Source organism: Rhinoderma darwinii, chromosome 1 (assembly GCF_050947455.1).
Source record: "Rhinoderma darwinii isolate aRhiDar2 chromosome 1, aRhiDar2.hap1, whole genome shotgun sequence".
In the NCBI taxonomy this organism is placed as follows: Eukaryota; Metazoa; Chordata; class Amphibia; order Anura; family Rhinodermatidae; genus Rhinoderma; species Rhinoderma darwinii.
This window is the reverse complement of record NC_134687.1, coordinates 406376208-406391643: the sequence shown is the minus strand read 5'-3', so window position 1 is coordinate 406391643 and position 15436 is coordinate 406376208. Positions and strand designations below refer to the sequence as shown.

Here is a 15436-nt window from a genome sequence, read left to right as displayed (position 1 = left end):
TAGCGCTCTCCTGGCTGTCACTGTAAGGTGGTCTGTAGGTAAACACGACATATGTTATATGTTTTTTTTTTTTTTTAAATCAAAGATTTTTATTTTATACGCAGTGGCTTTCAAGACATACTTGAGGTGGTACTACACACCTACGAGATTAAATAAAATATTCCCTTCATGTCCAAACGCATGCTGGAGACGTTGTGGACACAAGGGCTCTCTATATCACATTCTGTGGGAATGTAAGAAAATACAGCCCCTTTGGATAGCAACCAGACGGATAATCTCTATCCTTCAGAAAAAAGAAATACAAATAAGCCCACAAATGGCTTTATTATTTTTGGATCTTGATTCCTTTAACTCCTCTTCTAGGTATATTATAGCACATCTTCTTATGTCAACCAAACTCATAATCACCAGATACTGGAAACCAACACAGCCCCATATACAAGAGGTTATAGCCCAAATTAATACTACATGTATGCGTGAAAAAGATGTTTGCCAATCAGAATCATAGATATGAACAATTTATTCAAAGATTGGGAGTCTGGATCGACAGTTTATATTATACTACCTGAATGCATACTTACCTAATATCAATAAATTTGTTAATACAGTCAAATTTTGTATGGATTAGTTACTTATTCCTGTTATTCCACATATGTAATTTCAAAGTACAAACACTGCTGTTAAGGATCTGCCAGGCACAGCTTCTGTACCTACGCCCATAGGTAATCAGTCTGCACCTGCTTCTATGTCTGAGAGACTGACTCCATCTTCCACCACTCAGGATGGCAGGCTTAGGAGTGGGAGAGCCTATCACAGCCTGGCCAGACGGAGCTAGCTCCCGCCCTCTGTCTATTTATACCTGACTTTCCTGTTCCTCCTTGCTTGTGATTCTTCTCTGTTGGTTTCCTGGCCCTGCTGCAGCTTCATGAACTACTTGTCCCTGCTTCGTATTGACCCTGGCTTACTGACTATTCTTCTGCTCTGCGTTTGGTACCTAGTACACTCCTGGTTTGACTCGGCTTGTTCACTACTCTCCTGCTCTGCGTTTGACACCTCGTACTCTCCTGGTTTGACTCGGCTCGTTTACTACTCTTGTTGCTCACGGTGTTGCCGTGGGCAACTGCCCCGTTTCCCTTTGTTCTGTGTTTCCTTGTCTGGTTGTCTGTCGTGCACTTACTGAGTGTAGGGACCGTTGCCCAGTTGCCCAGTTGTACCCCGTCGCCTAGGGCGGGTCGTTGCACGTAGGCAGGGACTGAGTGGCGGGTAGATTAGGGCTCACTTGTCTGTTTCCCTATCCCTGTCATTACAACTGCATACTATATTGAAACATATCTGGTCTGAATGACTCTTTTGAGCAAAGACCTAGAATATACTGAAAATAGTTTAGAAAGAAATATTACAGAGTATACTATGTTAATGTCTACTATTTATGACTGAACGAACATCTAATTACGCTCAATGTATGATTGTAATGCAATGGAAACTTTTATTTTATTTTCTCTTATACAGAGAATACATAGATATGTTATATGTTTTAAAGGTTTACATCTGGAAAAGTATTTTTAGGGTACTGAAAATTATTGGTTACTATGCTTTGTTTTAAAGTATACTTTGTTATATCACGGAAGTCAATTCCAAGATGGATCCAACCGTATGTCAGCATATGTTGTGCACTATACAATTGGATCTGTCTGAAGAAAATAAAATAAGAGGTTATGTAAAAAAAAAAAACTGTATTCTTGGTATACAGTTGCATCACTTTCTTAGAAATGTACACATCTGACATAGGGACAAAAACATGATCTGACCCTAGTCTAACCTACTTAGGGTATGTTCACACGGCATATTTACGGACGTAATTCGGGAGTTTTCCGCCTCGATTTACATCCGAAAATGCGGCTCGATAGCGTCGGCAAACATCTGCCCATTCATTTGAGTGGGTCTCACGATGTTCTGTTCCGACGGTCATTTTTTTTAAGCCCCGTTGTCAAAAGGCGGGGCGTAAATAGACTCCCGCGTCAAAGAAGTGCCTGCCACTTCTTCAGACGTTAAATGGAGCCGTTTTGCATTGACTCCATGGAAAAACAGCTCCATTTACGTCCGTAATAGACACAGCGAAAAAGCGCCTCAACATGCCATGACGGCTGAAATTACGGAGTTGTTTTCTCCTGAAAACAGCCCTGTAATTTCAGCCGTAACGGACGCTGCCGTGTGAACATACCCTAACTTGCAAACCTTGGCTGGCGTGCAATACTAGGTTGGTATACTGTATGTCTACAAAAGTTATTGGCCAGTCAATGCCTACCAGCATGTCATACCCACCCGAAAGATCTGTGGGACCTTTAGACAAAACATTGAAATATTGTTTGAATAATATATTTCTTCAGATAATAAAATGTTGGCCTATAACATATTTAAAATAATATCTCTCTTTTCATATTTCAGATGGAGTGCTTAAAATTGATCGCCTCTCCCCGATTTACTGATAAACGAACTGGATACCTTGGTGCCATGATGTTGCTAGATGAAAGGCAGGATGCTCATTTATTGATAACCAACAGTATGAAGAGGTGAAATTCTGAAGATTGTTCCGACAAAAAGTCTAATACTCACAGATTTTGTATTGGCAGCTTGGTTTACTTTATATTTAGGGTATGTTCACACACAGTGAGCAAAAACGTCTGAAAATACGGAGCTGTTTTAAGGCGAAAACAGCTCCTGATTTTCAGACGTTTTTGTAGCAACTCGCGTTTTTTGCAGCGTTTTTTTAGGCCGTCTTTGGAGCTGTTTTTCAATGGAGTCAATGAAAAACGCCTCCAAAAACATCCCAAGAAGTGTCCTGCACTTCTTTTGACGAGCTGTCATTTTACGCACCGTATTTTGACAGCGACGCGTAAAATAAAGGCTCGTGGGAACAGAACATCGTAAATCCCATTGCAAGCAATGGGCAGATGTTTGTAGGCGTAATGGAGCCGTTTTTTCAGGCGTAATTCGAGGCGTAAAACGCCCGAATTACGTCTGAAACCACTGCGTGTGAACATACCCTTAGTCTGAAAATGATGTGGTGTGCAGGCACAGCCATATATTGCTCCATACTTCTATGGGGGAATAGCTCCGTTATAAGGCAGTTGATAGATCATGCTACGATTTTTTGTTTTCTGTCTGCTTCATATGGAATATCTCTATATTAAATCTGAGGCATATGGAGATGTAGTCGCTTATAGTCGGAGCCATAATATTCTTGTATGTATGAGGCTTTAAAGTGATAATGGATCCCAATTTATATTTTAAGTGTTTTTGACCAAATTGATAAATATGCAGACATTTGACACACTTTGTATGGGTAGTTTTGCCCTAGTATGTGTTTTCTTTATTTACCTTCCTACTAATCCAATTGTGCACATTTGGTTTCACAATATACTTTTAACTCCAACATTGTTTATTATCTGTTTCTTCTCCAGAGATTTAGAGCACAACTCCGCAGTGGTGCAAGGTCTTTCTCTTTGTACTCTTGCATGCTTAGGATCTGTAGAGATGTGTCGAGATCTGGCCGGAGAGGTTGAACATCTTCTACAAACATCGAACGGCCATGTCAAGAAAAAGGTGTTACATAACGATATAATGCAAAGTGGAGGAGTCCAAAAATTACTGTTATGGAAAATAAACTGGGGAAAGGAGTAGGAGCAGTTAAGAAGAGGGGGCAAACAAATCAGCTGACTGAGGAGGGAGCTAGTATATTTTATATACCAGCAGTATTTTTAACCCAGTTTGCAGATTATTTTTTTTCACACTACAACTAACCCTTCAGCCTCTTTTAGTCTTCCCTCATACTAACACTGTGATCACTGAAGTTCAGTCATGCCTTGTATGTCACTTCTTGCATTGCTCACCTCCGATTCACACCCACAGGCTGTTTTGTGTGCTGTACACATTATTAGAAAAGTCCCTGATTTAGTGGAAATGTTCATTCCAACCAGTGAGATGCTGCTCGCAGAAAAGAGGCATGGTAAGTATATTGAGTGGATGGAAAACTAGGGGCATTGATATTATCACAGTACCGAACATAAAAATCATACAACATGAGCGTCTGATTGGTCCTTTTGGCCGATGAGGGGTTTGTTGGGTGGTGGTGAATGAATGATATGTGGAGTAGTCAGCAATGATGAATCCAATTATCTGAATACGTAACATCAGGAGAGGGCCTATTTCAGGTGTGTTCTATGGAGCTGTTCTCCTGGCCACAGAAATCTGCCAGAGACACCCTGCAGCTATTAAAGGTTATCGCAAGGTGAGTTAATTTGTAGCATGAAATTCAATGTATGAATTTGCATCGAGCTGTATATTTAATTTTTTTGGGTTCATTAATGATGACTTGTTTAGAAACCTACATCTGCAAATCCACAACACTGTAGGCTTATTGTCTGAGTGCCCTATTTGCTCTAAATGTAAATGTTTAAATGGTGGCATTACTGTTTTAAAATTTAATAGTGTTGACACAAAATAATAGGGTATTTTTAAACCCTTTCCCACAATTTCTCGTAGGTGTACTTTTGAGGAAGTGGTTTATTACCATATCCCCATCTACGTGTACATGACAGTGGACTTGCGGGCACAGGAGCTGTGCTCACAAGCGCAGTTGCTAGAGAGTGGCTGTGATTGACAGCCTCGGAAACAGGCAGGGTTGGAGATAACTACAATCCTGTGTAACCTCCTTTAGCATTGTGATCATTACTGATCAAAGGGAGGGGCTTCCTTTGAACCACGTTCACTGCCCGAGCATTCCATTTGCAGTGGATGGGAATTTTTTTCACTGGCATATAGGTATGTTCTAGCAGGCTGTCAGTCCATTTTATACGGACAGGTAGTAATTTCACGTCATAATAAAGTCTCCTAATTACCTGATTGGAATTAAAGTAAAAAAGAAAAAACACTAAAAAGACAATAGATATTATTTTTTAGATAAATATATTTTGTTTCATAACACTTCTCAAAAATAATAAAGATATACATATTAGGTATCCACACACATAGAAAAATCTACACAATAAGGTTATTGTATCACTTTAAGTAAACAGTACAAAGAACTTGACGGAATGTACCTTCAAATTGTTACTTAATATGTGACTATTACCGTTATAAATATGCCAAACATATTGTATGATTATTGTTCTTGACTTTAGATACTTCCACTACTTCTGCAAAAACTCAGGCAGATTATGTCTGGTTATTCCCCAGAACATGCAGTGTCTGGTGTCACCGACCCCTTTTTACAGGTCTGTTTGCATCGTTTAATAAATTAATTTTACAATTTTCTTTTCCATTTTCCCAATCTACATTGGTCTTGTAGATAACTTGCTTTCCTCCATGTTTTCACCTATTTCTCTGGAGTTGTCTTCATTGACTGTGGCTCATCAGACTATTGTATATCTTTTATATTATGCATAGTTCTTCACTTGGTTTACTGTATTTTCTAACCAGCCTGTTTAATCACATATTTTTTCGACCAGGTCCGTATTCTCCGACTACTGAGAGTTTTAGGAAACAATGATGAGAGTGTCTGTGATGCAATGAGTGACATGTTAGCCCAGGTAAGAAAACATTGTAAGGAATGTTATAAAGATAAATATTTCATCTCTACATTATGTAATAACTCACAGATATTTTCCAACAAATAACTTTTAATTCAATCCCTAGAACAAGTATGCTCCAGTCCAGTTTCATGGGAGAGTTGGCCATGTATGTGTAGTTCCTCTCCAATGAGATCAACAGGGATACAAATCAATATGTAACTAGTGGGTTTCCGTAACTCCCATTTAATGTGATGAAGCGGAACCACACATGCCACTTCTCCAATGAACCAAGACCTGTTTGTTCTTAAGATCACTTAGCTTCCCAGTTGCTATACCCCACTAATTTTACTTTTATAACCTTCCTGTTTGACGTGACAAAAAAAGTCATTTATGAGAGAACTTTAAAAGGCAAAAAATTATTCGTGTAACTTTAATGACAGTTATCCTCTAATTGTATATACTTTTATTAACTGTCACTGGATGTCTGTAGAAAGTCTGCATGAATAACCTACTTTAATTGTATTTTATATATGTTTATTTCCTTTTGTTATTTTGCTTTATTTGCATTAGTGAAGGACCCTTTACATTTCTTTTTTATATATTGGTACCAAAGATCAATGGAATTACATATCACAGTGATACATAATGGCTCTTGTTTCTCGGTCAGGTTTCCACTTGTACAGAAACACAGACAAATGCTGGTAATGCGGTTCTGTATGAAACCGTGCTCACTATTGTGGAAACCAAGTCTGCAAGTGGCTTACGGGTGAGTTTACAAAAATGAAGCTTTGTACAATCGACCTGTCATCTACACATGTGCTACTATAGCAATAGGAGCCATGCCGGCTGCTATGGGGCCCAGAAGCTTACAGGGCCCAATTAGGTGTAGGAAAGTTTTTCCTTTTTTTATGGGTAAAAATAAGTGACTCTACTATGTTGTCCTCCTTTGTGTAGAAGATGTGCTATATGACACAAATATCCATTGATTGCTTGTTGCTTTTTGCATTACTGAAGTCCAGTTGACTTTAACTAGGTGGTGGGGTCTATCCCTGACTTTGCTATTGGACTCTTTGAATTTTAGTTACACCTTTGCCAGCAGCCATTTTGTGGGCTGTACCAATATGGATACAAATGTGCAGTAGCAGTCAAATAAAGAACTTAATTTTCTAATTTCTAATAAAGATTTAGCCTTCTTTATTGATTTCAAGCAAAGGCTGTCACCAAACAAATATCACTATTTTTATATAAAACCGTACCTCTAGCGATCCTCATGTGCAGTACCTTTTGTGAAGCATTTCCCTTCAAAGCTCAGCTGTTTGTACTACAGACCACTGTTTCTTCCTTTCACTAAAGCTCTGTTCACACCACACTCGGTGTGTACACACGGGATATACACTAAAAAGATCTATTGACGTGTACCCTGGAAGTATCCATAGATACTTTTTTTAGCTGTATTGAAAAGTGTTGTTGACTAAATGGTATACCTTCTTCAGAAAGAAGTCAATGGCATACGTATGCAACTTTATGACATATAGTCGCATACAAGTATGATAAATGTCCACTGTATATGTTGAGAGATTGTCCGACGTATATGCCGGGCGTAGATACAGTGGCCACAGTTACTGTTTCTTCATACCTCACATTACTTTTGGCACTTCTCTTCCTTTCCTGTCCCCTGTGGACTATTTCTCTGATCACACCCATCTCACACTGCATAGACTGTTTGTTTGAATCACTGCAGATGCTGTCATTACAGGACACACAGATAACTTGTCATTCCCTGTTTGGGTAACATACTTAAGATATTTTAGCTATCCTTATTTACCTGTTCCTGCAGCCGACATCAGCAGAGAGAACTGCAGTAGTTAAAGTGACCCTCCGGTCTTGGGACAACATTTTAAATATGATGGTGTACATAGAGTAATAATATCGGATTCCCTACAGTCGTGCTTCTCTGCCGTGGATCCGTCATTTTCAGGACCCATCTGTGCGGTTGCCAAAATGGCTGTAGCGGATCTTAGACTACGAGTTTGAGACACTCCCACTGTTGTCGGATTGGTCAAAGCTGCTTACATAATCAGTTCTGTCCAATCCTCGAACAAAGGGAGTGTCTTATACTCAGTCTGAGAAGCTCTGTGGCCAGGGGCGATGCTAGGTCTTAAAAGATCAATGGCACAAGCCTCAAAACATATGCCGCCCCCACCCCCCTGAAGAAAAAAAGATATATATCTTGGAGACAGCATATCTATAAGACTATAGCCCCTATTGCTACACACACACACGCACGCACGCGCACACACACACACACACACACACACACACACCCTGTATATAGTGCAACACACACCCCCTGTAGACAGTGCCACTCAGAACACCTTTGTAGATAGTGCCACGCACTCCCTCCGCCCTTTGTAAATAGCGCCACACACCCCCCCTGTAGGTAGTGCCACACTCCCCTTGTAGATAGTGCCACACTCCCCTTGTAGATAGTGCCACACTCCCCTTGTAGATAGTGCCACACAGACCCCCTTGTAGATGATGCAACACACCCCTTGTAGATGATGCAACATACCCCATGTAGATGATACCACACACCCCTTGTAGATGATGCCACACACACCCCTTGTAGATGATGCCACACACACCCCTTGTAGATGATGCCACACACACCCCTTGTAGATGATGCCACACACACCCCTTGTAGATGATGCCACACACACTCTGCAAAGGATCTGCCAGGCACAGCTTCGGGGTTAACGCCCACAGATAATCAGTCTTCACCTGAGTCTATGTCTCTGAGACTGACTCCAGCTTCCACCACTCAGGATGGCAGGCTTAGGAGTGGGAGAGCCTATTGCAGCCTGGCCAGACTCAGCTAGCTCCCGCCCTCTGTCTATTTATACCTGCCTTTCCTGTTCCTCCTTGCTTGTGATTCTTTCCGTGTGGTTTCCTGGCCCAGCTACAGCTCCTACTATTTGATCCTGCTCCATACTGACCCTGGCTTACTGACTACTCTCCTGCTCTGCGTTTGGTACCTCGTGCTCTCCTGGTTTGACTTGGCTCGTTCACCACTCTGGTTGCTCACGGTGTTGCCGTGGGCAACTGCCCCTTTCCCTTTGCTTTGTATTCCCTTGTATGTTTGTCTCGTGCACTTACTGAGCGTAGGGACCGCCGCCCAGTTGTACCCCGTCGCCTAGGGCGGGTCGTTGCAAGTAGGCAGGGACAGAGTGGCGGGTAGATTAGGGCTCACTTGTTCATTTCCCTACCCCCGTCGTTACCTAATCACAAGCCCATACCTAGTCTACCCTGGTCCCTGTCACTACTATGGACCCCCTTGAGACCCTGGCTCAGCAAATGCAGGGTCTTTCCCTACAGGTCCAGGCCCTGGCTCAGAGGGTCAACCAGCCTGATGCTACCATGGTAGTCCCCCTCACCTCACCTCTTGAACCCCACCTCAAGTTGCCCGACCGGTTCTCAGGGGACCGGGGGGCTTTTCTCTCCTTTCGGGAGAGTTGTAGGCTTTACTTTCGCTTAAAGCCTCATTCCTCAGGTTCTGAGAACCAGCGGGTGGGTATAATTATGTCCCGGCTCCAGATAGGGCCCCAAGAGTGGGCCTTCTCCTTGGCTCCTGACGCCCCTGAACTTTCCTCCGTTGATCGTTTCTTTTCTGCTCTCGGACTCATTTATGACGAGACCGACTGGACTGCCTTTGCCGAGAGTCAGCTGGTGACCTTACGTCAGGGTAAGAGACCTGTTGAGGAGTATTATTCTGACTTTAGGAAGTGGTGCGTAGCTTCTCGGTGGAATGACCCTGCCTTAAGGTGCCAGTTTAGGTTGGGTCTGTCGAATGCCCTGAAAGACCTGCTAGTTAGCTATCCCTCTTCTGACTCCCTAGACCAGGTTATGGCTTTAGCGGTACGACTTGACCAACGTCTCAGGGAACGACAACGTGAACGTTTGTGTTTTCTCCTACGACTCCCCCATGATGCCTTCCGAGGTTCCGTTGCTTCGTTGCTCCCCGGAAAACTCAGAGGTACCTATGCAACTCGGGGCCTCTGTGTCCCCCCAACAACGTAGAGATTTCCGCAGGAATAATGGTCTCTGCTTCTACTGTGGGGATGACAAGCATCAAGTGAACAACTGTCCTAAGCGTAAGAATGCAGCCGGAGAACTTCCGCGCCTAAGTGATCATCGGAAAGATAAAGAGGAGACCCCTAGTGGTTGGCAGGGATATATTAACAATGAAAAATAATGTGCCTAGGCACAAAAGGTCCCAATTTCCCAACCACCATCGAATATAATGTCAGTTAAAATATAACTTTTATTAATGTATCAAAATAGAGACAAACAACAAGTAAATTTAGCCCCGAATTATCCCCTGAGGACGCTGCTTGTGCAGCGAAACATGTCGGGGGGGCTATCGCCATTTTAATATTCATCGACGGCCTGGTATCTCTCTTCACTCGTGTGGGACTGTACTAGCCTACGGCAGTCTGCAGCTGCCGAGTCAGCCTCTCTCACTGTGTTCAGCGACGTGCTGGATACACTTGCAAAATCCTCTATAACACACACTAGCCGTCCTTTGAAAACAATTTTAACCCTTACTTGTTGTTTGTCTCTATTTTGATACATTAATAAAAGTTATATTTTAACTGACATTATATTCGATGGTGGTTGGGAAATTGGGACCTTTTGTGCCTAGGCACATTATTTTTAATAAGTGATCATCGGGGAGGTCACTTGGGCGCACAGGTATTTCCCGTAAATATGAAACGTAATAAGATCTTGCTTCCCTTTCAGGTCTCTTTTGGTGGTAGGTCTGCTACCGGCAGTGCCTTCGTGGATTCAGGGTCCTCTGCTAATATCATGTCTGTGGAATTTGCTAGGTCTCTTGCTATGCCTTTGATTGATTTGCTTAAACCTGTCCCGGTAGTGGGTATCGACTCCACTCCTCTTGCTAATGGTTATTTTACACAGCATACCCCTGTTTTTGAACTCCTTGTTGGCTCCATGCATTTGGAGCAGTGCTCTGTACTGTTGATGCAGGGATTATCGTCCGATTTGGTTTTAAGCCTTCCCTGGTTGCAGTTGCATAATCCCACGACTGGAATACTGGGGAGCTTACCAAATGGGGTAATGAATGTTTGATGTCATGTTTTTCTGTTAATTATATTTCTCCCCCTGAGGAGGTGAACACGCTACCTGAGTTTGTTCAGGACTTCGCTGATGTTTTCTCTAAGGAGGCCTCCGAAGTGTTACCTCCTCATAGAGAATACGATTGCGCTATCGAATTGCTACCAGGAGCTAAGCTTCCTAAGGGTAGGATATTTAATCTTTCTGAGAGAGTATATCCAGGAATGCCTGGCCAAGGGTTACATTCGCAACTCTACTTCTCCGGTAGGTGCTGGCTTCTTCTTCGTAGGGAAGAAAGATGGTGGTCTTAGGCCATGCATTGACTACCGTAACCTGAATAAGGTCACTGTAAGGAACCAGTATCCCCTTCCTTTGATTACTGATCTCTTTAGTCAGGTTCAGGGGGCCCAATGGTTCTCTAAGTTTGATCTATGGGGGGCGTATAACCTTATCCGCATCAAAGAGGGGGATGAGTGGAAGACTGCGTTTAACACGCCCGAAGGTCATTTCGAATACCTCGTCATGCCCTTTGGGTTGTGTAATGCTCCGGCGGTCTTCCAGAATTTCATAAATGAGATTTTGAGAGATTACCTGGGGATATTTCTTGTAGTGTACCTTAATGACATACTGGTGTTTTCCAAGGACTGGTCCTCCCACATTGAGCATGTCAGGAAGGTGCTCCAGGTCCTTCGGGAAAACAAACTGTTTGCAAAAACCGAAAAATGTGTGTTTGGGGTACAGGAGATACCATTTTTGGGTCAAATCCTCACTCCTCATGAATTCCGCATGGACCCCGCCAAGGTTCAGGCTGTGGCGGAATGGGTCCAACCTGCCTCCCTGAAGGCGTTACAGTGTTTTTTTGGGGTTCGCTAATTATTACAGGAGATTTATTGCTAACTTCTCGGTCATCGCTAAGCCTCTTACGGACCTCACTCGCAAAGGTGCTGATCTCCTCCACTGGCCTCCTGAGGCTGTCCAGGCTTTTGAGGTCCTTAAGAAGTGCTTTATCTCGGCCCCGGTGCTGGTTCAGCCCAACCAAATGGAGCCATTTATCGTGGAAGTTGACGCATCCGAGGTGGGAGTGGGGGCTGTCTTGTCCCAGGGTACCAGGTCCCTCACCCATCTCCGCCCCTGTGCCTACTTCTCCAGGAAGTTTTCGCCCACTGAGAGTAACTATGATATTGGCAACCGCGAACTCTTAGCCATTAAATGGGCATTTGAAGAGTGGCGCCACTTCCTGGAGGGGGCTAGGCACCAGGTAACGGTCCTTACCGACCACAAGAATCTGGTTTTCCTAGAATCTGCCCGGAGGCTAAACCCGAGACAAGCTCGATGGGCGCTATTTTTTACCAGATTCAACTTTTTGGTTACCTATAGGGCTGGGTCTAAAAATATTAAGGACGATGCACTGTCGCGTAGCTTCATGGCCAGCCCTCCTTCGGAGGAAGATCCTGCTTGTATTTTGCCTCCCGGTATAATCATTTCTTCTATTGATTCTGATTTAGTCTCTGAAATTGCGACTGATCAAGGTTCAGCTCCCGGGAACCTTCCTGAGGACAAGCTATTTGTTCCCCTGCAATACCGGCTAAGGGTACTTAGGGAAAATCATGACTCCGCACTATCTGGTCATCCAGGCATCCTGGGTACCAAAAACCCCATTGCCAGAAACTATTGGTGGCCTGGGTTGCCTAAAGACGTTAAGGCCTACGTCGCCGCTTGTGAGGTTTGTGCTAGGTCCAAAACTCCCAGGTCCCGACCAGCGGGCTTACTACGTTCGTTGCCCATTCCCCAGAGAACCTGGACACATATCTCCATGGATTTTATCACCGATTTGCCTCCATCCCAAGGCAAGTCGGTGGTGTGGGTGGTAGTAGACCGCTTCAGTAAGATGTGCCACTTTGTGCCCCTCAAGAAACTACCCAACGCCAAGACGTTAGCTACCTTGTTTGTCAAACACATCCTGCGTCTCCATGGGGTCCCTGTCAATATTGTTTCGGACAGAGGGGTACAATTTGTTTCTTTGTTTTGGAGAGCCTTCTGTAAAAAGTTGGAGATTGATCTGTCCTTCTCCTCTGCCTTCCATCCTGAAACCAATGGCCAAACGGAGAGGACTAATCAATCTCTAGAACAATATTTAAGGTGTTTTATCTCTGACTGTCAATATGATTGGGTCTCATTCATTCACCTCGCTGAATTTTCCCTTAATAACCGGGTCAGTAACTCGTCAGGGGTCTCCCCCTTTTTCTGTAATTTTGGGTTTAATCCACGGTTCTCCTCCGTTTCACCTGGTAGTTCCAACAATCCCGAGGTAGAGGTCGTTCATCGGGAACTGTGCACAGTCTGGGCCCAGGTTCAGAAGAACCTAGAGGCGTCCCAGAGCGTACAAAAAACTCAGGCTGATAGAAAACGTTCTGCTAACCCCTTGTTTATGGTCGGGGATCTGGTGTGGTTATCGTCTAGGAACTTGCGTCTTAAGGTCCCGTCCAAGAAGTTTGCTCCCCGGTTTATTGGGCCGTATAAGGTAATTGAAGTCCTCAATCCTGTCTCCTTCCGGCTGGAGTTACCCCCATCTTTTCGTATACACGACGTGTTTCATGCCTCCCTCCTTAAACGCTGCTCCCCGTCCTTGGCTCCCTCGAGGAAACCTCCTGTTCCCGTTCTCACCCCTGAGGGGGTGGAATTCGAGGTGGCCAAGATTGTGGACAGCAAGATGGTCCAAGGCTCCCTCCAGTACCTGGTCCATTGGAGAGGATACGGGCCTGAGGAGAGGACTTGGGTACCCGCCCGGGATGTTCACGCTGGGGTATTGGTCAGGAAGTTCCACCTTCGTTTCCCCAATAAACCAGGTCCACTTAGAAGGGGTCCGGTGGCCCCTCATAAAAGGGGGGGTACTGTAAAGGATCTGCCAGGCACAGCTTCGGAGTTAACGCCCACAGATAATCAGTCTTCACCTGAGTCTATGTCTCTGAGACTGACTCCAGCTTCCACCACTCAGGCTGGCAGGCTTAGGAGTGGGAGAGCCTATCGCAGCCTGGCCAGACTCAGCTAGCTCCCGCCCTCTGTCTATTTATACCTGCCTTTCCTGTTCCTCCTTGCTTGTGATTCTTTCCGTGTGGTTTCCTGGCCCAGCTACAGCTCCTACTATTTGATCCTGCTCCATACTGACCCTGGCTTACTGACTACTCTCCTGCTCTGCGTTTGGTACCTCGTGCTCTCCTGGTTTGACTTGGCTCGTTCACCACTCTGGTTGCTCACGGTGTTGCCGTGGGCAACTGCCCCTTTCCCTTTGCTTTGTATTCCCTTGTATGTTTGTCTTGTGCACTTACTGAGCGTAGGGACCGCCGCCCAGTTGTACCCCGTCGCCTAGGGCGGGTCGTTGCAAGTAGGCAGGGACAGAGTGGCGGGTAGATTAGGGCTCACTTGTTTGTTTCCCTACCCCCGTCGTTACACACTCCTTGTAGATGATGCCACACACGCCTTGTAGATAATGCCACACAGCCCCCCTTGTAGATAGTGCCACACAGCCTCCCTTGTAGATAGTGTCATAGTGTCACACAGCCCCCCTTGTAAATAGTGCGACACAGCCCCCCTTGTAAGTAGTGCCACACACCCCTTGTAGATAGTGCCACACAACCCCCGTTGTAGATGATGATGATAGCTATCCTAAAAAATTGTATATCAGCAACCTTCTCAATTTTAACTTATTTGAATGAGACAAATCATCTGTTAATCCCACTATTTACTCATTTTGTCAGTGTCCTCCTGGTTCTCAAATATAGCCTAGATCTCTGTTGAAAATCTTCAGCGTTGGCTAGGACTAGTAAATTGTAATGAATTGTCTATGTCTATGCATAATTGGTCTTTTTGTCTTCACATCCCAGGTTCTTGCTGTTAACATCCTTGGACGTTTTCTTCTAAGTAATGACAAAAACATCAGGTATGGTGGCTTCTTCCTTGATTATTTTATTCTATAGCAGTCTCTGAACTTTAAACCACATACCTTGCAGCAGTGCTCATGTATTTTAGATTTCCCAATACGGTTCACTGTGGTTGATGGTTTACAACAATGCATATTTAACCCCTTCCCGACATTTGATGTGGTGCAAACAAACTGCCAATATGGGTAGGATACCTTCTTAAACTAATATCTCATCAATTATGTTTCTTGGGATGTTATGTTACACAATTGTGGAAGTGGGATCAGTCTACCAAGTGTATTAAGGGATCCGGCATTCTCCATACCCCAGTGCATTATGGCTAATAGGGGCTAATAGTGGAGATCCCGACCCAGGTCTTTCCCCCTTTCACCTGCTGTTTTCTCTTTTAGAATTTTTTTCTTTAAATGACCTCTGTATGTTTTATTCATATTTTGTCATTTAAATAAACGTTATTTTTTAATATTTGGTATATTTATGGTAGTCTTGTACTCCGTGCTTTTTGTCTCGTATTCACTATTTTTGGCGTTTCTGCCGTTATTTAATATAAATTTACATTTTTTGTGGGGATACTGTGGCATCGGAATTTGGTGTTCCCATCCCTATTATTGTTGTCTTATGAGCTTACGTTTTTCCTGACATGTGCATCATAGTCTGGAGGGGGAGTATAGAGTGGGCTCACGATGACTCCGATCCAGCTGTTTAATCGATTAGATGCCGATGTTAATAGCGACTACGCGATGGGTTGCTATTACAGCCGGATTGGTCCTTCTATTAAGTACTGAAAAATGCACAATA

At 43.9% G+C, this 15436-nt stretch overlaps 1 protein-coding gene across 1 annotated transcript in view; it reads left to right on the top strand.

Moving 5' to 3' along the window:
* AP1G2 (adaptor related protein complex 1 subunit gamma 2) overlaps positions 1-15436 on the top strand; it is a 37421-nt gene that overhangs the window by 490 nt on the left and 21495 nt on the right. The window contains exons 3-10 of the mRNA XM_075852757.1: positions 2446-2570; positions 3462-3603; positions 3910-4006; positions 4212-4288; positions 5181-5273; positions 5508-5588; positions 6238-6336; positions 14585-14640. Of these exons, the coding sequence (XP_075708872.1) occupies positions 2446-2570; positions 3462-3603; positions 3910-4006; positions 4212-4288; positions 5181-5273; positions 5508-5588; positions 6238-6336; positions 14585-14640 (770 nt within the window). The remainder of the gene's footprint in view (positions 1-2445; positions 2571-3461; positions 3604-3909; positions 4007-4211; positions 4289-5180; positions 5274-5507; positions 5589-6237; positions 6337-14584; positions 14641-15436) is intronic.